Below are 27,055 nucleotides of genomic sequence, written 5' to 3' on the forward strand. Positions count from 1 at the left end.
GATGCATATTTTGGTGGAGTAAAGAAGGTTTTAAGCATTCTTCCTATTTTGATGCCACTTGGTTGGGACCAGCAATTTTATGTGAATCCAAGCATTGGAAAAGATGCTATTGGTACCATTCTATTTACACAAGGATTCCCTTTTGCAACCTATTTACTTTGTAAGTAGGGTTATGACTACTGGAGATCAAAAGAGTTATTCTGAGATAGAGTAGCTTGTTTTAGCCTTAATGTCTGCATAAGGAAATTTTGTGCATATTTTGCTTAAAAGACCTTTTATTGTGATCACCGGCGGAGAAACTTTTTCTAGTGGTTGTTTACCATATGACAACATCACATACAATTGCTAAATGGATATTGGAGTTGCGGGAGTTTAACTATACTTTTAAAGTGGAAGATAGGAACAAGGCCACACTTGCAACCATATTGACTCATAGAGTATATGAGAAGCAACTAAAGATTGAAGAATCGTTTAAAGAAGTACAACCTTTGAAACCTTTGGAGAATGCTTATTTAATGCTCTTTGGTGTTGCATATAGAAGACAAATGGGGAAGCTAGTGGTGGGCTAATCTTGTATGATCCACATGGTCAAATTGTGTTCAAAGGGAAAGTTGTTTTAGAAGATGTAGAAACAAACAATGAGGCTGAGTATACAGTTCTTGAGGAAGGATTAATGAGATGCAAACAAGCGGGAGTTGATAGGTTAATCATTAAAGGAATTTATCACCGTTGTGTGCGTGAGGATGAAATTCCTACTATTTTCAAAGCTTTACATGATGAACTGTGTGGTGGACATTTTGTTGGAGAGCTAACGGTTGGCAAGATGAAGATGAGGAATATCCTTCAATACTAGTTAAGAGCACGAGGAGTTGATCCAATCCAATCACTTTTGCTATGCAGTTACAAGAGCAACATATATTTAAAATGTGGAATGTCATTCTCTTTTATTTGGAAAGAGAATTTAGTCTTAAATATTCCAATTTTGGCTAGAATATGACTCTCTCACTCTGTCTCTCTCTAATTGCCCTTGGGATGACATGTACCCACCTGGGTTCAAGTCTCTCCGTTGATTGGTCTCTCTAGATCAATAAGTCGACGTTAAGCAACTCTCATCTCATCTCGTCTCTCTCTCTCTCTCTCTCTCTCTCTCTCTCTCGGAGAGGTGGAGAAAATCAAGCAGAGGTGGAGTGAATCAAGGAGAAATCAGTGGGATTGGATGCTTGGATGTAAACTCTATAAATTGAAGCATTGGCCTAATGAGAATCTGCTGGTTTTTGATTATCCATGCCTACATGAAGCTATCAGTTAATTGCTAATCACATGTTAATTATCATCTAATCTCTTTGTTAATGATGTTGATTCTAGCATTTGATCCACCATAGCTCATCACATTGCTGCAAATTTAATAGAGAGTAGGTTGAAAGTTATGTTGGCAAATTTAATAAGGAGTAGGTTGAAAGTTATGTTGGCAAATGACTTGGAGCACCGAGAATTATAGGAGTTCTTGGACATGCTATACAAGTATCATTTTTTTTTTGTTTCTGATTACACACAGATTAGAGGAGTAGATTCCATAGAACATCACATTGACTTGAAGGAGAATGCCAAATGAGCAGCTCAAAAATTGCAACGGTTCGGAGTGGTACAACATGATGCTTTGCTTAAAGAGGCGACCAAGTTACTAAAAGCGAGATTTATATGCTCTGTTAAAAATTTTGAGTGGGTTTCTCCTATGGTGGTTACTCCTAAAAAGAATGGCAAATGGCGGGTATGCGTGGATTATAAACCACTCAATATATCAACAAAGAGGGATCATTTTCCTCTACCCTTTTAAGATGAAATTCTTAATGAGGTGAGCGTTATACAGTGTGTGATGGTTGTTCAGGTTACTTTTAGATATGGATTACAAGAGAAGGTTGGAAGAAGACTGCATTCATCACCCCATGGGGATGTTTTACCTATCGTGTGGTGATGCCATTCGGATTGACAAATGAGCCTTCAACCTTTCAAAGGTATATGAATTATGTCTTTAGTCATTCTTTGGGAAATCTATCAGGGTGTACATAAATGATTTTTGTATTTATAGCCCTCATATTTCACGTTATTTGATGGACGTGGAAGAAGGTTTGCAACGGTTGGATAGCTTGGGAGGTCAAGGGAACTATGATAAATGTAAGATTGCTAAGAAAGAAGCAGTCCTACTTGGCCGTCTAGTTTCAGGAAAAGGTATATTGCTAGGTTTATTCATTTTCTTTCCCAATTTCTGCATCCTTTATAGTTCTTAGCCAACCAAATAACTTTTGTTTGGGATGAGGAGTATGATGCATATTTTGGTGGAGTAAAGAAGGTTTTAAGCATTCTTCTTATTTTGATGCCACTTGATTGGGACCAGCAATTTTATGTGAATCCAAGCATTGGAAAAGATGCTATTGGTACCATTCTATTTACACAAGGATTCCCTTTTGCAACCTAGGGTTATGACTACTGGAGATCAAAAGAGTTATTTTGATGCCACTTGATTGGGACCAGCAATTTTATGTGAATCCAAGCATTGGAAAAGATGCTATTGGTACCATTCTATTTACACAAGGATTCCCTTTTGCAACCTAGGGTTATGACTACTGGAGATCAAAAGAGTTATTTTGAGATAGAGTAGTTTGTTTTAGCCTTAATGTTTGCGTAAGGAAATTTTGTGCATATTTTGCTTAAAAGACCTTTTATTGTTGTGATCACCGACGAAGAAACTTTTTCTAGTGGTTGTTTACCATATGACAACATTGCATAGAATTGCTAAATGGATATTGGAGTTGTAGGAGTTTAACTATACTTTTAAAGTGGAAGATAGCAACAAGGCCACACTTGCAACCATATTGACTCATAGAGTATATGAGAAGCAACTAAAGATTGAAGCATCGCTTAAAGAAGTATAGCCTTTGAAACCTTTGGAGAATGCTTATTTACTGCAGCTCTTTGATGTTGTATATAGAAGACAAATGGGGAAGCTAGTGGTGGGCTAATCTTGTATGATCCACATGGTCAAATTGTGTTCAAAGGGAAAGTTGTTTTAGAAGATGTAGAAACAAACAATGAGGCTGAGTATACAGTTCTTGAGAAAGGATTAATGAGATGCAAACAAGCGGGAGTTGATAGGTTAATCATTAAAGGAATTTATCACCGTTGTGTGTGTGAGGATGAAATTCCTACTATTTTCAAAGCTTTACATGATGAACTGTGTGGTGGACATTTTGTTGGAGAGCTAACGGCTAGCAAGATGAAGATGCAGAATATCCTTAGTTGTGCGTGAGCACGAGGAGTTGATCCAATCCAATCACTTTTGTTATGCAGTTACAAGAACAACATATATTTAAAACGTGGAATGTCAATCTCTTTTATTTGGAAAGAGAATTTAGTCTTAAATATTTCAATTTTGGCTAGAATATGACTCTCTCTCTCTCTCTCTCTCTCTCTAAGTGCCCTTGGGATGACATGTACCCACCTGGCTTCAGGTCTCTCCGTTGATTGGTCTCTCCATTGATTGGTCTCTCCGTTGATTGGTCTCTCTACATCAATAAGTCGACGTTAAGCAACTCTCGTCTCGTCTCGTCTCGTCTCGTCTCATCTCGTCTCTCTCTCTCTCTCTCTCTCTCTCTCTCTCTCTCTCTCTCTCTCTCATTTTTAAATTCTTAGAGGCATGGCCACCCATGGCTTCGCCATCGGATTTTCCCACCACTATGGTGCTACTACTACTCAAAACGGACAAATACATGGAAAATATGAAAGCATTAATCGTTTCACATTCGAACACCTCTAGTAAAAAGAAATTTTGTCTTATAATACCTAATGAAGGGGGTAAATTTGCCATACCATAGATTGAAGTTTTTTTTTGAAAAAACGATCCTTCTATTAGTTAATGAGAAGACGCCATAAGGCTACAAAGCTCACCTCACAAGGAGGGCTAATATATACAGTGAACACTGGAGCTCCACCCCCGTGGTGGCTGGCCGCTCTCTGGGGGGGGCTACCTAGTAGTACTTGCGGGAGGTGAGAAGAGCCAAATTGGAGGCCTGTAGCGCCAAGTGACATCCTTGCCCCTCGCGGGGTGAGGAAAGGGCCAGGCTGCCAAGTGCGGAGGAACGCCTTGCGGCGATCTCTCATGCGATCCAAGTCACCCTAAAGTTTCCCCCCCAAGGTGTGAATGATGTCCACCCAGAGAGCCTGTATGACCTCCGCCGGTTGAATCGCCTGGCGGTCTATGGCCTCCCTACATCGGGCTCTCCATATGTGCCAAGTCGTCATGCTGCTGATCATCTCCCATCTGTGCCCGTCCCCCTCCTCGGAGACTGCCGAAGAGAAGTCTGGCGTCGGAACCACCGCCATCGCCATTTCAAAGACCTGGATGGTCACACTGCCAGGGACGTCCTCGTATCCAAAGGACGGGCCGCTATCCGTGGCCCAAGCAACCGCACCCCACGTCACCATCATCTCTCCTGGCCAGCCTGCAAAAACCATCCTCAGAGCATGCTGCCAGACCTGCTGTGCCTGTGGGGCAATCCCATAAACAGTGCCGCTGTGACTCCTGTGCATGGCCGCACCGAGGGCAGGACGCTAGGTGTCTGCCAAAAGCTAGCCAAGCCCCCACAGCCAGTCCTCTATGCGCTGTAAGCTAGAGAAAAAGCGTCACCTTTCGAGGCCGAAAGCTGTCCCAAAGGTGCTGCCAGAAGTCCCTAAGGAAGGCAGGGGAGAGCCCCTGTCGCCGCCAATGCTCGGCCGCCCCGCCGCCGGGGTGCCCTCTATCATCCTGTGCCTCTGGATCCGCCGCCCCAGCCTCGCTATGTACTGAAAAAAGGGGGTGCCTGGGCTGGTAGGGGCCGAATAGGGATCTCGCCAAAGCCACTCGCCTGGATCCCACTGAAGGCGAATAAGACGCCTGCTGTCCTAAGCCCATAATCTCCAAGAATATTCCTCCCCTATCGAGGCCGGTGAGGGGTCTACATGCCACTGTCTCTGATGAAAGCCGACCACCCGCACCCTCTGAAAGATACAACCCTAGAACTCATCCAAATCTAGTCGGGTCCTCTGAAGCTGGCCTCCCTCTCCCACCTTGAAGGTGAGTGGGGCGACTCTCTCTGCTGAGCCGCAGACCGCTAGAAGGATCTCATGCCAAGTAAAGACACCCATCCAGTGTGGAGGTGGAGGGTCCTGTACTGGAGTCCGCCACTCCCGGGGGATGGCCGCCTCAATGTCCTGCCTCATCAACTCTCTGCCCCTCATCCCGCTGAGTCTCCTCTCTTGAACCTCTAGAGGCACCTGCTAAAAACATATCCAGTCATCTAAGGACTGGGGGCTGGTGGGCCGGAGCTCAATGGACCCCACGACACATGAGATCGCGATCCAACCATATGACCACTGGGAAGTTGGATCAAGGGGTTCCAGATCAATGGCTGCCTTAGGCGCTCCTCATCGATGCCCGGGGGAGTCTGGAAGAGTGACGGCCTCAGATGCTCCCAGGACCTCAGAAGGCTAGCTTGCAAAACGCTCCTCGAAACCAAGACCCACTCCTCTGGATCGCTGCTCTATAAAAATCCACCTGATGCTAGGGGTCCAGGGGCCGGTAAGAGAAGGAGTGCGGCTGAGAATCCTGGAAACAAGAAACTCCTTCCATGGCTCAGCGCGCCTGGTAGGAGGCCACGAACCACCAACTTGCCAAGCAAAGCTCGGCTCTGACAAATAGGATCAACTATGCCTAGGCCGCCTCTCTCCCTCGGCTGAGTGATCATAGCCCATGCCACCTTGGCCCTGGCGGGCCGCCCGTGCACACCTGGCCAATGCACACCTGACCAATGCACCCGAGAGAAGGCCCAGCAAGAAGTGATGTACCACATGGTAGCAAGCAGAACCTGGTTGGCCACAACCACTCGGCCAGCCAGAGATAAACGAGCGGTACTCCAATACAGAAGCTTCTTTCGAATGCTCAGAAGAAGGGGGGCTATCTACTGCTCCGGAGATACGTCAATGCCCACATAGCATCCCAAATAGCGCACTGTAGTGCCGGGGGCCAGCCCCACTGAAACCCATCAACTGGCCTCCAAGTCGGGGGGGCACAGAACTGACCCACAACCCACACGACTGTTGATCAAAGCGCCCGAAGCTCTGCAAAACCTGTCCATGGCTGAGGCGAAGCGGTGGAGGTTCTCCTCCCCTCCCTGAAGATAGACAGCAGTGTCATCCGCAAACTCCGAGTCTAGGAGCTCCTCCGAGGTGCGGATGGGGAGCTAGAGGCCCCGCAAACCTGTATCCTGTTCATGGCGTCCGCCACAAAAAGAAAAAGAAAGGGCGCCAATGGGCACCCCTGTCGCACCGAGCGCGAGAGCTGGAACCTCTCTCCGCGCACGCCCTATATCAGCACGTGGCTATGAGCCGATGTGTAGAGTGCAGAGACCCCACGGCGGATCCACTGAGGAGGGAAGCCCATCCTCTCCGTAGTGCCTTCCAAGAAGGCCCAGTCCACCCAATCGTATGGCTTCTCGAAGTCGAGAAGGAGCACTGCCTGATCCTCCTGCCGAAATCTAGCCAAAGCCGTAGCCTCCCAGAAAGAGAAGATGTTATCCAGGATGCTCCTATCCTGGATGAAGCCTGTCTGCGTGGAGTGGATGATGTCCGGAAGGTGAGGCTGAAGCCGCCGCTGCTGCTGCTGATTGCCTTAGCTAGGACCTTGTAGGCCGTGCCTAGCAAGGTAATCGGTCTCCACTATCTAATCTCCAGTCTATCTCCTCCCTCTTTGGGGATCAAGTAAATCCACCCCTCTGCCATGCTGTCCGGCATGTCTCCCGACTCCATGATCTCCTGGAATGCCAATCTGAAACCCCTATGCAAGAGACCCCAGTACCTCTGGAAGAAAGCCACTGAGAGACCGGCCTCTCCTGGGCATTTGCCCCGAGGAAGTCCCTGAAGAGCCGCCTCCAGTTCCGCATCCGAGAAGGGGGAGAGAAGGGAGTGCTGCAAATGGGCCGGCACAACCGGTCTCGTGAAGCTCCAGACTGCCTCCCGAGCCTCTCTCACCCTGTCATCTGCTGGCTCAGCAGAGAGCAGATCCCTATAAAAATCTGTGGCGATCGCTCGAATCCTGGGGGGATCCACCACTACCTGGCCATCAGCCTGCCGAAGACGCCTGAGACCCTCTCGTCTGAAGCGAGGCCCTGTCACCTCAAAGAAATCCCGAGTCACTCTGTCTCCAGCCTGTGTCCAAAAAGATGCCCGAGCATGGAATCGGAACTCCACCCTCCTCTCCTCGATGGATCTGATCTCTGTGCGAGCTAACTCCATCTGCTCTAAGATCCAAGGGCTCGTAGGATCCCTCTCCTGACGTCTCTGAAGGGAAGCTAGACTCCTCCGCAGGCTCCTCTCCTACTCTCTGAAAGCCGCCAGACGGTCCAGGGCTGTCTGAGCATCCTACTGATCTCCTGCAAACCCCTGTCAAGATCGCCTGGCTGCCGATCGTCTCCTAAACTGAAGCTCCCGCCAAACCTGCTCAACTCTGGTCGCAATCTTGGGCTCCTCTATGAGACAATTTGGAATCCGGACGCTCTGGCCTCGCTCTCCTCTCATAGGGTCCTCGATCTGGGAGAAGCACTGGAAAGTGGTCTAAAAAAGAAGAGCTTGCAAGTATACCCACAATGCCACCTCTATCGCAAGCCCACTCATCAATGTAAAACCTGTCGATCGTCGATACGGGAAAGGTTAACTCATGTGGCCCGTCTATCCGAGTGCGAGAAAGATAAACTCCCCTGCATCCTGCCAAACTCTGGGAGAGTCCACGGATCCTGGTCTCTCACCTGCAGCACTAGCTCCTCCCAGGCAGCGAGCTCCGGCCCATGAATGGTCTCCTGGCTGCCCCCCATCCTATCCTCTGCATCCTCCAGCATGTTGCAATCCCCCCTAGGCACCAATGGTCTGCCATGGGGAGGGACTGCCTAATGGTGCTCTAGAACTCAGCTCTCCCGATCGCCCCATTAGGGGCGTAGAAGTTGAGGAAGCCAATGCGGTCTTCCCCAACCCGAAGGATGATCCACTGCGCTCGACCCTGAACCAGAGTGCCAGAATCCACAACCTCGGATAGAAGCTGCTTGCTGACTGAGATGCATACTCCACCCTGGTTCCCCTGGGAGCCATATGCCGGTGACCAAAAAGTGTGGCTCCTGCATGGCAAAATCTTCCCGCAGGTGCGGGTGCGCCCGACACAAAGGTGGTGCTCCTGGATGAAAAGAATATCTGTGGGCCCTCCAACGAGAGCCCTCTGGATCTCCTGGCGAAGTCTGCCCCGACCAATGTAGCAGCGAGGTCCACCAAGACCCTGGATGTTCCATGAGAGGATCCTCATGGATGAGCTATGGCAAGTGAAGCAGCCGCCACTGGCTCACCCCTCTCAGCCGGCCCAGATGAGCTGCCCGCCACTCTGTGAGTCTTGGGCGCCGGCTTGGAGGGAGAATAGTCACTGTCTGTCCGGGTGCGGAGTCTCTCCAAAAAGAGGGTGACCTGTTTTGTGTCCAGTCCCACCACCTTCGCCCTGGGCATAGGCGTGAGACCAATCCTCTGCATATATGTATCTAAAGGTAGGCTGCATCCTCGGGGCGGCGTGGAGGAGAATCAACAGCACCGCCTCAACTGAGGTGTGGACCGGATCCACCCGCCAATCTCCTATACCAAACAAGCTCATGCGGGCTGAGTGTAATCGGGTCTGCAAGCCCCAAGTCACTGAAGTGGTGAGAAACCTCCAGTATCTGATCACGCAAAACTTCCTCTACAAAGTTGCAATCCCATGCTGTGTCTGGGGCAACATTGAGAGGAAAGGAGAAGGCCACCATGCTGCTCACAGAACGAGATGGATGGCACACCACGCATACTTGCAAGGGCGCGACCAGTGTCTCGAACGGGCCAGCTTCCAACTGGAGACACCTGAAGAAACCGTAATCCACTAGGAGCCCCATCACTTGCGGGGCGCGAAGTTATGATTGCCATCTCCACCGGCCCGGAGTGGCGGTGGAATAGCCGTTGAACTGAACTCTGGCCTACCCAACTGCGCTGCCCTGGGGAATTGGGTGGTCTGGAGGAGTATCCTGGAGAGGCCGAACTGTATTTGTAAACTGTTTGTGAATGCTGTTTGTAAATGGCTGTTTTATGTCAAGAATGCTAGGGAAGCATGGGGGAGAGCGAGGAGAGGATGGAGAGGCATCTGCCAGAGGAGAGGTGTCAGGGGGGGCCGCCCGGGGAGGCGGGAGGAGGGGGCTGTGGGGGGGAGAGGGGGGGTGGAAGGAGTGCTCTCCGAGTGAGGGGAAGAGGGGCCGGGGGTCGCGGAGTGCGGCCCGGGATCCTCACGAATCTGCTCCATGGAGAGGGCGGGGCCCCCTGCGGGGGGAGGCGGGAGCGGGGTCTGCTCCACCGGTGGCCTCAACAGGCACTGAGACTGAATCCTCGTCCATCGGGGTGGGACCTGTTGGCCGCCTATCCCTGACTGGAGCATAAGTGCGGGTAGGTGCCTGGACGCCAGCCGGAGTCGCCTATCTGCTAGCCTGTGTGCCATCCTGTGCTGTCTGTTGGCGTCTGCAACGATCCCTGTGGGCCGGGCGTTTCCGCCGGCGAACCTCCTGCCATCCGCTAGCCTCCTGGGTCTGCGCCGCATCCTCCGTCGGGGGGCCTTCTCGTTAGATGATGACGCATGCTGAGACGAGCCAGGGATGTCCGGTCTCTGAGGTGGGTGGCCACCCCTCGGGCCTCCTGAGGCGGCAGAACGTGAAGGATGAACCCCATTGCGGGGACAGGCGCGTGCGAGGTGGCCCATCTCCCGATAGATGTAGCACTGGCCGGGGAGGCCCGAATACTCCACGCGCTGTATCAGATGTCCTCCAGAAAGACAAGGGAGGAGGATCATCTTCGGGAGGGACTCCAGTGAGACGGAACCACAACACAAATGGCCGGGAGTCCTGCTGCCCGAGCTATCACTGAGAGGCCGCTGTCTGAGGCGTCTCCACCACCTGCCCGAACGCCTTGCCAATGATGACAAGAGGGGCAAGTACTCCCTGCGGAGTCCAGGAAAGCAGATAGTGATGGGGAAACCTGTTGCGCCTGCTAGTGGGTCAGAAGCGGGGTCGAAACCGTGAGTCGATCGCGCCAGGAACGCTCGGGATGAGCGGAGAGCAATGGGGCTTCGAGCCATCACCGTCTGGGCTGCCTGGGGGGACTCGAAATCCACCTGGTAGTAGCCACGTCCCAAAAAATCGACGCTGACGATCTTGGCAGGCACGCCAACGAGGCTGCCTTGCAGAAGGTCGCGAAGCTCTCTCCGCATCGGATGGCTACCCCCACTATCTTGCAGACCAAGGAGGAGGCCTCAAGAGCGGATACTGTGGAAACAAACAAACTGATGTTCTGCATCTGTGAACTCCAGACGGAGACCGAAATCGGCAGGGGTAGTCGGAGCGGCTTCCATGGAGTCCTCCATAGGGAAAAGGCCAGAGACCGAGGTCACCAACGGGAGGGACACAGCCCTACGAGGAAACGGTGAGGCAGAAGGAGAGAGGATAGCGGGGGGGAGCGTGGGGGGGAGGGGGGAGCTGAGGCAGGGGAGGAGAAGGGCTTGCACACACACCAAAATAGCATGTGGAGAGAGGGGGAGGGAAGGGCTGGGGGGAGAGGGAGGGGCAGGCGACAGGCAGCGAGGGGGTGGGGGGGCATGCGTAGGCTGAGAGAAGGTGGAGGGGATGGCGCAGTGAGGAGGAGGGAGGGGCTAGCGCAGCTGCACAAGAAGGAGAGGGAGCGAAGGAAAGGCGGGAGCTGGGGGCGCAAGGAGGCGAGGTTCGTAGGCAGGCCACCGAGTTGACATTAAACATGTATGCCTCCCATAGATTGAAGTTATATAGCTGTATCTGAGAATTCAGAGTGCAGAAAACACTTCTTCTTGCTTCCAAATCCTCTCTCAATAGAATCCACTTCTTCTTGCTTCCAAATCCACTCTCAATAGAAATTTTTGAAACCTTAATTTTGTATTTGCTCTTTGAAAGATTGTGCAGCAGTCATGCTCGTGGCTTGGTGGCCACGAGAAGCCATTAGGTTCTAATTATGGACTCGTCTATAAATTAGTGAGTCTAGAGAAAATAGAGGGAGTGGTGGTAGACGTACAAGGTGCCTGTGGCACTGACGAGGGTGACAACGCCATAGCCTCGCACGCCCCGAAAGGCGCCTGTGCCTCCCAGCACGACGATCTCGTTGGTAGCAACGTTGATGAGGCCCTGTAGGCTGATGGTGCCGTTGACGGAGCCATCGTCGTAGGAGAGCACCTCCACCTCCACTTCATGGCTGGTGGAGGTGTAGCTGGCCTGGACTGTGTAGCCCCGGATGACACCCAGCTGAGTGCTGGAAGCGTCAGCACCCTCTGTGACGTTGAGGGCGAACACCTCCATCGCACCGAAGCTGTTGGTGGTGTTGGTGTCAAGGGCGGGGAGAAGCTCGCCTGTGTCGTCACCGCCCACCTCCACCTGCACGTAGTACTCCAATGAGGCCTCATCGGACGAGTTCGAGTTGGCCATGATGCTCCAGCGCGGGTTGCCACTTGCGGCGTCAACGGCAGCAGGCGAAATGAGAGCGCCGATAAGGAGGAGGAGGAAGAAGGCGGTGCATGAGCTGGGGTTCTTCAGCAAGCGGCCGGAGTGATGCGTCTGCGCAGCTGGACGTAATATGGGCGCCATCGCTTGTGGGAAAGGCTGCTTCGCTTGGATGAGATCTGGATAAACGCCTTGCTGCTGCAAATATTGCGAGTGGAAGCAGCTGGGGGACAAGAAAAGCCTAAGCCTGTATATTGTGTCGATCTGTGTGCAAAATATAGCTGATGTACTGGCGAGTCCTCGTTTTTATAAGGACGTGGAAGTACAAGAGAGACCCGCCGCCACGGTTCCCCGCGAAGACCCGGCTCTTCGCGGGGCGGGACGCCGGCGGCTCCCCACAAAGTCCAGATGCGCGCCGCCATATTCAACGCTGATGCCTCCATAGACTCTTCCAAAACGCCTGCTGCCTCGCTGACCATTGCGGTCGGAGCAAGCAACCGTGCTAAAATGGACATCTTTTACTATATTTTAGACGTTGCTTTTCGGGCCCAGGACAAAACCTATGCTTTCCCTAGAATTATTGAGGCCAACATACCACCCCTTGGAAATCAAAATGTTGGTGTTGGAAATCCTCCTTGTAAGGTTCAAGGATGTCAAAAAAATGGATACATTCTGTATCTATGCAACAAGTCTTCCTTAGAAAAGGAGAGCATGAGATTTCTTGAAAGCCTATACATACATATACATTGATGTAAACCCTTTCCACAATTTTTTCTTTCATTGTTCTTCTCTCACGTTTGTCTCAAAATAGCTTTAGAAAGTGCCCGCACCCAACATCCATCTCCCTCCGCACCTTCATGACTTAAATAAATTGATGTAAGCCCTCTGCATTTAACAATGGAACGTACAATTTTGTCTTTCATTGTTCTTCTCTCACATTTGACGCAATATAGCTTTAGAAAGTGCCCCCCTCCCTCTTCCCCTTTCCATTGGGCACCTTTATGACTTGAATATCTTCTTGCACATCACACATCAACACTGTGCAACTACAAAGCAGAAGCTTGCACCACATCCCCTTTCCATTGGGCGCCTTTATGACTTGAATATCTTCTTGCACATCACACATCAACACTGCGCAACTACAAAGCAGCAGCTTGCACCACATCCCCCTCCCCCACTTTTCTCTTTCCATTGGGCACCTTCATTACTTGAATATCTTCTTGCAAATCACACAGCGACGCTATGCATCTATAAGCGACAACTTCCACCACTGTTAAGTAGACCTCATAAGCAAAAATTTATTAGCAAAGGACATCTTTCTCTTGAAAATAAGCTTGAGCACTATGATGGTTACTTGGCATCAATAGAAATCCTCTCCAGGACTTGTAGCAACATCGATAATACGCAAAGCTCAAAGAATTATAGCAATTTCTCTTCTATCTTCACGTATTGGGGCGCCACCCTTTTCTTACTATGGTGATTGCTTGGCAACACCCTTTCCACTCTCTCTTTGTAGCTCAAGCTCCTTGATCTATGGGGGCTAGACAAGGGTGGAGCACCTTAAGTAGCACACTATAAGAAGAGAGAGAGAGAGAGAAAACGAGGCAACACAAATATTATAAGGCTTGCATAGAGTCTCATGCATAATCTCTAAGACTTATGTGTAAGCCTTATGCAAGCTTGTGTATAATAAGGCTTGCATAGAGTCTTATACTTACAGCTTGCATAAGGCTATGCATAAGCTTTATGCAATATTTATGCATAAGCTCCTTATGAATAAAGCTTGCATAAAGGCTTTATGCATAGCTTATACATAAGCTCTATGCAAGCTTTATACATAAGGCTTATGCAAGATTATGCATAATAAGGGCTGCATAGAGTCGTATGCATAAAGGCTATGCATAAACCTTGTGCATAGATTTATGCATAAACCTTATGCAAGCTTTATGCATAGATCTTATACATAGGCCTCTTGCAAGCTTTATGCCTAGAACTTATGTATAAGCTCTATGCATGAGCTTTATGTATAAGCCTTATACATAAGCTCCATACATAAGCTTCACAAGAAGGCTATGTAGTATAGAGCTTGCAAAACTGAAGCCTATGCAAGCTCTATGCATAAGCTTCATGCAAGCTTGTAAGAAGCCTATTCATAGAGCTTGCAAAGGCTTGCAAGCTCTATGCATAAAGCCTATGAATAGAGCTTGCGAAGGCTATGCAAGCTCTATTCAAGAAACCTATCACTAGAACATAGCCCCCTCTAGCAAGACGAGGCTAGAATGATGGGTTTATTCAAACATGTGAACATAGCCCCCTCTAGCGAGACGAGGCTAGAATGATGGGTTTATTCAAACATGTCGTGACATGATTGAAAAAATAATGTTCTGCTGTAAATATCCGCGTTGCATTGAACGTCACATAAGCAGTGGTTCATTTAACGTCATTTGTACGACGGTTGCATACTGCAAAGCATTGCTTACATAAGGTCACTTATATAGACATCATGTAAGCGAGCTCTGGGAAATAAAAAAAAACCAAATGAGATGGCTCCCACGAATTTGCAGAAGCCACCTGTGTTCTCATCTCAGCTGAAGCAAAGGATCAATTAGCGCTCACGTTGCCCACTGCCCACCGCCTCTCCCCTTGTTTGCAAGTTCCCTCCATCTAGGTAATGCTCCATGAAGTTTAGTTTGTTCTAATTTTTCCAAATTTAAAATATCCTTGCAACCTTCTCTGTGCTTGGCCACCTAAGCGCAAGCTCTGTGCTTGACTTCCTTGTGGGTAAGTTCTGTGCTTAGCCACCTAGCTGGTCGACTGCTCACACACATGCATGCATGACCATGTAAAAATCACACTAGATCAGCACCAAACTTTGCATACACATGCCCTATAATTCTGCACTCCTCTACTTGCTCCGCCAATTTTCTCTTTTGTGCCTTGTGTCCCCTATGCCGTTTGCATGTGTGATGGGTCAATTTCTATGACACACACCACATTATGAGTAGATGAACACTCATGATCGTCGGCATGCTACCACTACCAACCTTACTAGTGCAAGAGATACTTCTTTGAACCTCTTGAGTCGTTGTTCAAGCCACAGCTTGCGAAAGATGTAATCTCTAGTGAATTTATTTTTCTTGATGTTTAACAGTGCATTCTTAACTAAGTGCTTGACATCGTGAGGTATGTTTGACACAAATCCTAATACTTTTCTATCGACCAAGAGAGCTTCCAACTTAGCCCTCTAAGAGCCACTTGTTCAGAAATGACATCGTTGGTACTACCCCAATCCAAAAGAAGTGTGACTAGGTAATCATTTAGATACCCCTAGCCTTAAACAAGTCAGAATTACTAGCCTCCTCGTCTAAAGCCGAAGAACTACTAGCCACATAGTATTCTCCATTCAAAGGACTAGTGGTGAACTTCAAAGCACACCAATATGGATAGCGGGTGAGAACCCCTCATGCTTAGTTTTTCGGCCTTGCCAAAGGTTGATACCCTATTCTATTGCGCTTCAAATCTAGACTTGACTATGGAAGCTAGAACTGGTATGCTACTACTAGCTAGAGTGTGCCCTACGTGTCAAAGTCATGCTGTAGCAGCATGCACAACACCACCCTAGGACACTGAGCAACGTTGGTGGTTGGGCTCCATATCCAAGCCATTTCTCCCCCCAAAAACCCGTAAGACGTAATTAGTGCTTAATGTAGGCATGGATAATCAAAAACCAGCAAATTCTCATTAGGCCAATGCTTCAATTTATAGAGTTTACATCCAAGCATCAAATCCCACTGATTTCTCCTTGATTCACTCCACCTCTTTTGCTTGATTCTCTCCACCTCTCCACTTTTCCCAGAATATCTCCACACTTCCTAAATCTTCTCATGCTACCCTTTATTCTCTCCCAGTAGATTCTTCTCACCTTTTCACAGGTTCTTTCACATTTACACATTCTCTTTTACAGCCTCTAACCAAGGGCTTGTTCCCGCACACACCCTATTCACTTGTATATTTCAACATAGAGCTTATACATAAGCTCTATGCATAAGGCTTATGCAAGATTATGCATAATAAGGGTTGCATAGAGTCGTATGCATAAAGGCTATGCATAAACCTTGTGCATAGATTTATGCATAAACCTTATGTAAGCTTTATGCATAGATCTTATGCCTAGAGCTTATGGATAAGTGCCCCCCCCCCTCTTCCCCTTTCCATTGGGCACCTTTATGACTTGAATATCTTCTTGCACATCACACATCAACACTGTGCAACTACAAAGTAGCAGCTTGCACCACGTCCCCTTTCCATTGGGCACCTTTATGACTTGAATATCTTCTTGCACATCACACATCAACACTGTGCAACTTTAGCTGTTCAAGGATGTCAAAAAAATGGATACATTCTGTATGATGAAAATCACGCTTCTAATATAAAAAAATATCTTTTATGCATAAAAATCAGTTATGATGAAAATCACACTTTTATTATAAAAAAATATCTTTTATGCATAAAAATCATTTATGATGAAAATCACTCTTTTAATATAAAAAAATATCTTTTATGCACATGTTTATGCATAAAAATCATTTATGATAAAAATCACTCTTTTAATATAAAAGAATTTCTTTTATGCATCCATTTATGCATAAAAATCATTTATGATGAAAGTAACACTTTTATAATTAAAAAATTTCTTTTATGCATACTTTTATGCATAGAAATCAATAATGATAAAAGTAACACTTTTATAATAAAAAAATATTCTTTTATGTATAAAAATCACTATGATGAAAGTAACTCTTTTGTAATAAAAAAATATACTTTTATACATTATTTTATGCATAAAAATCCATAATGAAGAAAGTAACACTTTCATAATAAAAAAATTATCAATAAGTATCTTTCATAGAATTTAATTCTATTGAAAATCATTCTTTTTTTTTAAAATTAATCAATATGCATCTTTCTATGCATGAATGAAAATGACACTTTTAGAATACTCTAACGATGGGGATTACTATTTTTGATTAATAAAAGATAAAATTTATTTCACAAATTTTTAAAAAATTTCACCATAACCTCCTTTGTATGGCTGACCATTTTTTAATTTTTAACTTACTAAAATTAATTAGAAGTTCACCAAGAGTATTTAAATCATTCTAGTGTAAACATTTTCTACTTATTTAAGAGAACATTATGAAAAACTTGATTTTATCCAATAATCAATTATCTAGGATAAAGAATGGTTGGATTTACTAAAGAAGAGAGGGGAATGCCTTTTTTTAATGAGGCATAACATCATTTTCATTATAGAGAAGACAAAAATCATAAAAAACCATAAAGAAATAGAAAAGAGAAGAATCTCTAACTTTCGAAGGAATTTGAGAGCTTTCCTTTGTCTTGATGGTTTGAGGGTTCTACTTTTGTTTGGAAACAAGAGTGGCCACCAATCTTTTAGAAGAGGGAAGGTCAAAAACTAATGAATTATGAGTAAAATTCACAGTTTTTGGCACTTGGGAGAGGTAGGGTAACAGTGCAAAACACTATTGAGTTTTAACAAAAATAGTAAGGTATCTATTTATAAGAAAAAGTGAGCTTCTAACCAAGCCAATTGATTCTAGAATTTCCCAGATCAGTTTGGTCAATTTTTGACCATTTTTGGGTCAGTTTAGTCCACTTTTTGGATCTAGTTGAGATAGGAGAGAGGAGAGATAAAAATATCTCATTATTTGGGATTTAAAACTCATTGAAGCATGTGAAATAGGCGCCTCCTTCATGAGGGGAATTCCCCCATACTGAGGTGTCAAAAATGCATCATTTCACCTGAATATCTCTCTTTTTTAACTATTAACCTTGTCCTTAGTCAACTCTTCATCTTATGTGAGTATTTACTCATTTTTGGGAGATTTTTCTTTTATTCTTCTATTTATCTCCTCCCTACATTTGGATGAATCTTATTGGTCCATAGGAACCTTAATTTAAAATTTTGGAAAAAATCTTGACCCCCAGATGCCTCTTGAACTGATTTTTTTAATTTCTAATGCACCTTCTGGAAATCTTTTTGAACTTTTGTTTCAGGGAAACTTATTTTAATTAGATGAGGTATTTTTCTATCGAAAAATATTTAAAAACTGAATATTCTCTCTCTAGAATATTTTCTCTCTCTAGGCCAAAACTTGTAGAAACAAGATCTTTTATATTTCTAAAGAGGGATTTGATTATAGGGGAAGATGCTGGATATCTTGAGAGGCTGGGGAGGAGTCTTACACACACTTCTTCTTGCAAATCATCATGCAATGCGGCATTTGCATATAGTCATAATGTTATATGATAAGTTTCTCTAAAAATACATGATAAAATAGTAACAAATCTCTACAACAACATGATTTGGGCATATTAGATACAATCACAACACAATCCTTGTGTTGTAGTGATTTATCACACTTAGCGCTTCAAAACACAAAATAATATGAAAACTACTGAAAAAGTTAACTTGGATAACAAAATAGCTTCAAATCTCTACAACGCAATATGGATACATTAGACAAAATCTACATCAACTTCTTGCGTTGTAGTGATTTCTCAAACAGACTCTTTCATTTGATAAAACAACACATGAACAATAAACCTCACAATACCTACGACGATAAAATAGGTTCAAATCACTACAACGCGATATAGGCACATCAGACCTAATCGTCATACCCTCCTCGCGCACTGTAGTGATTTCTTGCACAAAGTGTTTCATTTCACAAAGTAAGTCATGAAAATAAGTCATAGATAACATACACAACACATAACAATGTATAGGACAAGAAAGTATGTCCTAAACACTATAACGCGATATGGCAACGTCGAAAAAATCGTAATTCATTCTTCGCATCATAGTGATTTGTTAGACATTGCCTTTCGTTTAACCCAATATCTAATGAACGTAGGTAAAACATGATATATATGATTGAATATAACATTTAAGACCAGCAGAAGTGAGATTGCTTTTGAGAACTCAACAAAGAATCATGTAGGGAAAATGTTGAACAAATGTACTCTTGCTTGATAAATCGTAGAGATGGTGTAGATGAAGCATGGTGAATACATGCAACTGAAGGAGGCAAAATGAAACGAGGGCAAAAGACAAGGACACTTGACATTTACCGAGGACAAGTACCACACATACACCGAGGAGTATGACACACGTGCGAAAGAGCATGTCAACACGTGCGAAGGACGATGTGGGCTGTACTCAAAGATGATTACGATCAATCCATTTTTTACACGTGTCATCATACACGTGCGCAGAGCACGTGGTCTGCCATCATGCATATCTGCTACATGTGTACAGATCGTTAGTTTCCGTGGACCCACATTCATTATTCGTTGTTTCTTGCTCTCGTGCAATTTTTCTCGCAATTGTGACCTTCACGTGGCTTCTTGCTCTCCTACAGTCAACTTCGTTGGTTGCTTCTTGCTCTCCCAGTGAATTTTGATGTATGTTTTCAAATATTTTCATGTTTCAATTTGGCCAAAATTGTATAATAATTTTATTAATATTCCATCAAAGATTTTTGCTTTTAGATTTTTAAGAATTTAATTTATTTCTTAGGAATATTTCATCAAATCATTGTAACGCAAAGAGGGATCTCGGTGAGAACTACCGTACACCCATATCGCGTTGTAGTGATTTTTAAGAATTTAATTTATTTGTCAGGAATATTTCATCAAATCACTACAACACAAAGAGGGATCTTGGTGAGAACTACCATACACCCATATCACGTTGTATTGATTTTGCCTATAATGGTATAGAAAATATTATTGTATCTATTGTAGACCACATCTCCTGCTAGTGTAGCATAGGTGTCTTCAATATGAAATGGGATTCCCAGTGCTTGTAGTACCTCGTCGTTTACTTGTTTACGCATTTTTTTACCAAATAAGGATTTGACAATAATGATCCTTTCATACTAGAATCCTTCATCTTTTCCTACAAAGTCTTATAAATGGTTGAGTACCCTCTGTGTGATATACAAGCCTCATCAAGTATTGCCTGGATGTCCTATGGATTGAGTTGATTCTCTTTGAAAAAGTCATCTATTTGCTTTTCTGAGATCTTCTTATATTTCTTCTCATTCATCAGTGCTTCTGCATACTGGCGATCTAAAAGGAGACTTAAATGTGTGCCAGAAGGTTTTATCGATGATTGTTTATCAGGGTGCAATAATGATCTGATATCAGATTGAAATACAAAAATTGATATACATGAACATATGCAATAATGATTGCTATTCATAAAATATCACAATAGAAACAATAAACCAGTTAATAGAAAGGAGCTCACTTGATTGCATGTATTCTCTTCTTGATGCCACCACCTCCTAGCTTCATTTGCAAATACAAAAAAGTGATATATTTTGAAGGTAGTTCTTTGATTTACTTTAAGTTATTTAAAATTTAAGAAAATTTTTTTCTTTTGTGAGAATAAATTTGTAAATCTTTGTCCGCTGCCAATACTAAAAAAAGATACATATTTTCAATATTTGGAAGTGAATCTTTTCAGCAGGCAGACAGGTAGTCTAGGTAAACTACCTATTTTACTCCCAAACGTGTTTAATGAAGAAAATCCCACCCCATATGTGATGCAAACGAGCCAGAGATTGTTAAAGAAAATCCAACCCTCCATGAGGTGCAAGCATAGAAAGTATGGCATGAAAGAGCTTAAAGGTTTTCTACACACTGGTTGTCTATTAGTGTGAAAGACTATATGAATTATGCATATATAGAGGATACACAAACACCTAAGGAGGCTTGGGAAAAAAATATAGAGGGCATTCTTAAAGGGTTCTATTTTGAAGGGGTTTCTCTCTCATGTCTAAGATAGCTAAGGGTTCGATCGAAGAACCACTTGTTCATCATCTAACACATATTTAGATCTAGGTACATATTTATGAAGTAAGTTGACATGGAATACATTGTGAATACAAAAATATCTTGGTAATAATTTCTTATACTGTGAGATCCTACAGTCCCCTCCTCTGCGCACCGGATTCTCGGTTGGTAGGGGGATGATTCCACCTTTTTGAATTTCTTAACGAATTTTCTAATGGGGTCATGAGACTAAAATAACCTTTATCTAATTAAACCAGATAGAAGGAAAACTATTAGAGACTTAACTTGAAGAATTCAATGCTTTTTTCCTAATTGAATCTGGCACAGCCGTTGATCTATTCATTTGAGAAGTCTTCAGGCTTTTATTTAACTACTCGAGTTCTAAGCGTATTCCTATTAATCAATTTTATTATTAAAACTCTACTGATTCCAGCCTAACCCCATCCGGGCGGCCCATGGGTTAGCCATCGCCCAACCACTGGAATTGGTAGAACCAGACAAGTACTCACCCACCCATAATTGAATGCCTTTCTTAACTTTTGCTTTAGAATATAGATACGCACACACTCCTCTTTATACTTTAACTTATAAACAATCCATTGAATGACAAACAATTATTGGTTACAGATGTCATAACTCAAAATTTCCATCCAATCCTTGTTTCTAAACAAAAATAGTATCACTCTGGACTCTCTGTTGAGACCAGCTAGTCAGCCAACGAGATTCAGTAATAGATTACAATAAACATTGGTCCATCATACAATATCTTCCTTGACATATGCATGGGTGTCCTCGGCAACGCGAGCCCGTGCATTGCCTGGTCACAGAACCCTCCAGGATCCTCCTTAGGTGTCCTGGCACTTCACTCAGGGACCGCTTCATCGGCCCTCGGCCATCATACCGGAAGCGCACCATTTTAACCATACCGAGGATGGTTAAGACCTGGGCAGGCTTTGCCACATAAGCTGTTCTTTGAACACTCCTTGCCCCGTAAGCTGTTCTTTGAACACTCCCCGCCGCCAGCTGTGTTGCAACAGAACTTCCCTTAGAAAAACACATATACCAAATGCTCCCTCCAGCATTCTGGCCTAAGACAGTCCTTGAAGAAAACAGGGTTTCTATGCAAGTTTTCAATTTTGATTTTCTTTTGAATATAATGAGTATATCTTAATTCCACGTCTCCAAAACTTCTTGATCGTAGGTCTGAATTCCAAAACAGAATTCCTTGAATTCTGTAACCTTGATCCTGAGATCAATTCAAAGGGTCTCAATTCCATGTTTTTAGCTTTGGGGAGGAGTAGAGTAACAATGCATAAACACTATTAAGCTTTTACAAAGGGGGAGGCTTCTATTTATAGGAAAAAGTGAGCCTCTAACCAAGCAAACTGATTCTAGAATTTTCCAGATCAGTTTGGTCAAATTTTGACCATTTTTGGGTCAGTTCAGTTTACTTTTTGGAACTAGACTTGAATTAGGAGAGAGGAGAGATGAAATATCTCATTATTTGAGAGTTTAAAACTCCTCCACACATGTGAAAAAGGCACCTCATTCATGAGGGGGAATCCCTACATTTGGATCAATTTATTTTGGGGGGTTTTTTCTTTATTTCTTCAATTTATCTCCTCCCTACATTTGGATTAATCTGATTGGCCCCTCAGAACCTTAATCTAAACTTTTTAGAAAATCTGGACCCTTAGGCTAAGATCTTTTTAGCAGATTATAATTTATTTCTAATGCACCTTAGGAAATTCTTTTTAAACTTATGTTTCGGGGAAATTTATTTTAATAAGAAAGGATATTTTTCCATCCAAAGATATCTAAAAACTGAGTTACCTCTCTCTAGAATATTTTCTCTATCTAGGCCAAAACAGGTAGAAACAAGATCTTTTTTATTCTGAAAAGGGGATTGATTACAGGGAAAGATATTGGACATCTTGACGGGATGGGGGGAATCTTACATTCTCTCGCACTTAAAAAATGCGAGATATCCTCATCTCGTAAACTGGGGGTAATCTCGCATCAGTTAAGCTTCTTTCTCCCAGATGGCATCTTCAAAAGGATAGAACTTCCATTTGACTAAGAATTCTCTCAGAATTTTGTTCCTGAGAACCTTCTCTCAAACATCAAGGATTTTTTCAGGTTGGAGTTCCATCAGTCCTTGGGTTGAAGAAGTTAAGAGTTCATCATTAAGCACATGATTCAGGCTCAGTACATACTTTTTAAGTAGGCTGACATGAAATACATTATGTACTTTGAGATGAGGAGGCAGAAGAAGTTCATAGAATAAGTCATCTACTTTCTTTGTAATCACATATGGCCCATAGAATCTGGGTTTGTACTTCCCAAGAGATAGAGAACTTCTTTTGAGGCGTACACGAATGAAGACCATATCTGTTTCTTCAAACTTTCGTCTGACCTCTTCTTATCTGCATACTGCTTCTATCTATCCTGGGTAGCTCTTAAATCTTTGCAGATTGACTACATCTGCATACTGCTTCTGTCTATCCTGGGTAGCTCTTAAATCTTTGCAGATTGACTACATCTGCTGCTCCATGTCATCAAGCATCTATCTGGACATCTCGACCCTAATCAATGGGTTGGACCAAGTTAATGGTGTTAGGCAGTCTTGTTCATACAGAGCTTTGAAAGGGCTCATCTTGATGCTTCGGTGATAAGAGGCATTGTAGGCGAACTCGACTAGGTGCAGATAGCTTAGCCACTTTTTGGGTTCCCTGCCCCATAGCATGCTCTAAGTATATCTTCGATTACTTGGTTCACTCTTTCTGTTTGACCATTGGTCTCGGGGTGGTAAGCTGTGATGAGATCTAAGAAAGTTCCTACTACTTGGAAAAATGTAGTCCAGAATCTTGACGTGAACTTTGGATCTCAGTCACTTACTATTCTCCTGGGTAGGCCATGCAATCTGAAGATTTCCTTGAGGAACAATCTGGCCACATCCACTGTAGTGTAGGTTTCTTTTACTAAAATCAGATGGGCAACTTTGGTTAATCTATCAACTACCACAAAGATGGAGTTGTAACCTGATTGCACTGAAGGTAGTCCAGTAATAAAATCCATACTGATACATTCCCACTTCATCTAAGGGATGTCTAATGGATGTAACTTCCCAGGCATTTTTACTCTCTCGGTTTTGACTTTTTGACAATTCAGGCATTGACGTACATGATTACGTACATTCCTTTTTAGTCCAGGCCAAAAGAAGCTTTTCTTCACAAACATGTAGGTCTTGATGAAACCTGGATGTCTTGCAATAAGGCTATCATGGGCTTCATTCAGAATTTGACCTTTAGTTCCCTCATCATTAGGAATGCATAGCCTGCTATTATAATACATAATTCTATCATCTAGGCTGTACCCTTGAATGGTACATAATTCCATCATCTAGGCTGTACCCTTGAACTCAGTTCAAGGGTACATAATTCCATCATCTAGGTTGTACCCTTGAACTCGATTCAACTCTTGAGGAGTTTTGCTTTCCTGCATAAGAAGGGTAGCAATAGGGCCAAAGAATCTATCCTCCATGATCTTCTCTCTTGCTTCATTGATCAATGGATTTGACACCACTATCATTGCAAGAGCAAGGAGGCTTTTCTGTTTGAGGGCATCTGCTACCACATTTTCTTTGCCTGGGCGGAACTTGATTTTCTTTGCCTAGGTGGTACTTGATTTCAAAATCAAATTCCTGCAGGGTCTGCATCCACCTTCTTTGGCGCATGTTGAGATCCTTCTGAGTGAAGATCCACTTTAAGCTCTGATGATCTGTCACATCAAAGTGAATCTTTAAGCCAGTATGTAATGTCTCCACAACTTTAGGGCATATACTACTAAAAGTAGGTCCAGGTCATGGGGACAGCATAATTTCTCTTATGTGTTCTGAGTTTTCAAGATTTATAGGCCACCTGCTGCATGACCTTCTTGCATGAGTGCACCTCCCAGGGCAAAACCACTGGCATCAGTTTACTACCTCAAAGGGTAGAGAGAAATCTGGCAATTTCAGAACGGGATTGGTTACCAAGGCAATCTTCAGCTTATCAAAATCCAAGTACTCTCTTGAGAATGTCTTGCATTAGGCGATTGAATGTCTTACATTAGGCGATTGAATGTAGATGGGGCATTTGTCAATCCAAATAGCATGACTGTAAATTCATAATGCCCATAACGAGTATTGATGGCTATCTTCAGGATATCTTGCTTATTAATCCGGATCTGATAATACCCTGATTTGAGATCTATCTTTGTGAGGATCTGGGCTCCACTTAGCCTGTCTAGAAGCTCATCAATTCTGGGGATAGGATACTTATTCTTAATTGTCAATTGATTGAGACCTCTGTAATCCACACAGAGTCTTAGCGTCTTTTTCTGAAAGAGAATTGGCGCTCCCCAAGGTGAAACACTGGGTCTTACAAATCCTTATTCTAACAGCTACCTAAGATGCTCAAGCAACAATTTAGACAGCTGTTTAGAACAAGGGTTTGTAAGACCCACAGTTTCACCTTGGGGTGCGCCAGTTCTCTTTCAGAAAAAGAAAGATGGAACACTAAGACTCTGTGTGGACTATAGAGGTCTCAATCAGCTGATAGTTAAAATAAGTATCCTATCCCCAGAACTTATGAGCTTCTGGACAGGCTAAGTGCAGCCCAGATCTTCACAAAGATAGATCTCAAATCAGGGTATTGATAGATCAGGATTAATGAGCAACATATCCCAAAGATAGCCAATACTCGGTATGGGCATTATGAATTCACTGTCATGCCATTTGGATTGACAAATGTCCTAGCTACATTCAATCGCTGAGTTCAATGGCTTCAAGGACTGGCATCCTGTATGTGTGCTGAGCTACTGGCTGAGCTCCAGGGGCTAATTCTATCACATGATCTACTTCTCGAATTGGAGGCATCTCTGTTAACTCTGCTGGGAATAAATCATCATATTCACTTAACCATTCTAGTTTTTTAGCTTTTAACTTTGTGTCTACTCGATTCATTTTGACAACGTAAATGAGCTGCTTCTTTCTAAGTCCTTTCAGTAACATAGAAGCTTTTACTTTGTAGACTTGGGGATCCTGAAATTTTGATTCCTTGAACTTTGTTTCCGTGTGTGAAGGTCACGGAAGGAAATGGTTCCATTATGACAGTGAATGTCAGCTTGATTTTCTTGGAGCCAATCCATTCTAAGGATCCCGTCGAAAACTCCCAAAGGTAGGACTTTGAACTGACAGGTCAGATATATTCCTCTAGATTGAACTGAATACGATTTGCCTCATGGTGAGTGAAAAGGATCTTCCCATTGGCCAATTCAACTTGCATAGGTTTCCTTGATTTCTGATCTAAGACTAGCTTACACAAGCATCCAGGGGAAATAAATAAATGAGTACTGCCTGAATCAATCAAAAGTTTGAATGACTTACCCTTATACTCAGCTAGAGTATGGATGAGTGAGAATTGACGGTTTGGCCCTTGGTTTTCCATTGTAGTATAAATCTGACCTCTTTCCTCTTCCACTACTTATGTTATTGTAACCGCTCTGGCTGCTGCTGTGTAGACTGGGGCGGAACTGTTTCTCTTTGGTTACCCCAGTTCTCAGAGAATACTTGGATGATTTCTTTCTTGTTTTCTTTGATGATATTTTGATTTACTCAAAGAATGCAGCTGACCATGAAGCTCATGTCAGAAAAGATATTGAGATTCTAAGAAGCACCAACTCTTTGCAAAAAAGAGCAAATGCAATTTCTCTACTGACCATGTTTAATAATTGGGCTTTTGGCATCCAAAGATGGAATTTCTCCAGACTCCGTGAAAGTCTAAGCAGTCACATAAATTGGCCTGAACCAAAGACAGTGAAAGAAGTCAGAGGATTCTTGGGATTGACTCATTGGTATAGAATTTTTATACCAAAGTATGCTCTCATAGCTTCCCCCTTGACTAATCTTCTCAAGAAGAATATCCTATTTCAATGGTCTGCCAGGTGTGAGAGTGCTTTTGATAAGCTGAAGACCGCCTTGGTAACCAATCCTGTTATGAAGCTACCAGATTTCTCTCTACCCTTTGAGGTAGTAATTGATGCCAATGGTTTTTCCGTGGGAGGTGCACTCATGTAGGAAGGTCATGCAGTGGCCTATGAATCCTGAAGAGGAATTATGCTATCCATGACCTAGAACTACTTTCAATAGTATATGCCCTAAAGTTGTGGAGACATTACCTACTAGGTCAAAGATTCACTTTGATGAACAGACCATCAGAGCTTAAAGTGGATCTTCACTATCGGCACTTAGTATGTTCTATCGAGTAAATTGCCATGTCCCTATTATTGATCGTGAGGCTAGGCAAAATGTTTCAAAGAAGTTATTCAACGCTCAACAAAATTTCATTTTTGAGAAGAATAAGAAGCATTCATTCCAACGCACGATGGTCTTGGAGCGCTACATTCGAGGTGGTTTAGAAGGTCTCCTATGTTCTTTAGATGAGATAATTTTCATTTTGTTCATTTTCATAGCTACTTTTTCAAAATACTTAGATGCATGTTGATTGTATTTCATTGTAGGTGGCTAGTGGAGA

The 27,055-nt window shown here is 43.9% G+C and overlaps 1 protein-coding gene across 1 annotated transcript; it reads right to left on the reverse strand.

Moving 5' to 3' along the window:
- Positions 1–10,962: 10,962 nt before the first annotated feature.
- Positions 10,963–11,859, reverse strand: LOC147627023 (dirigent protein 10-like). Its single transcript, XM_086816134.1, has one exon. The coding sequence runs from the start codon at positions 11,736–11,738 to the stop codon at positions 11,139–11,141; it is 600 nt and encodes a 199-aa protein (XP_086672260.1). The 5' UTR covers positions 11,739–11,859; the 3' UTR covers positions 10,963–11,138.
- Positions 11,860–27,055: the final 15,196 nt, after the last annotated feature.

The sequence above is a fragment of the Cibotium barometz genome, chromosome 21 (genome assembly GCF_041138505.1).
Source record: "Cibotium barometz isolate CiBa-2024 chromosome 21, ASM4113850v1, whole genome shotgun sequence".
Classification (NCBI taxonomy): Eukaryota; Viridiplantae; Streptophyta; class Polypodiopsida; order Cyatheales; family Cibotiaceae; genus Cibotium; species Cibotium barometz.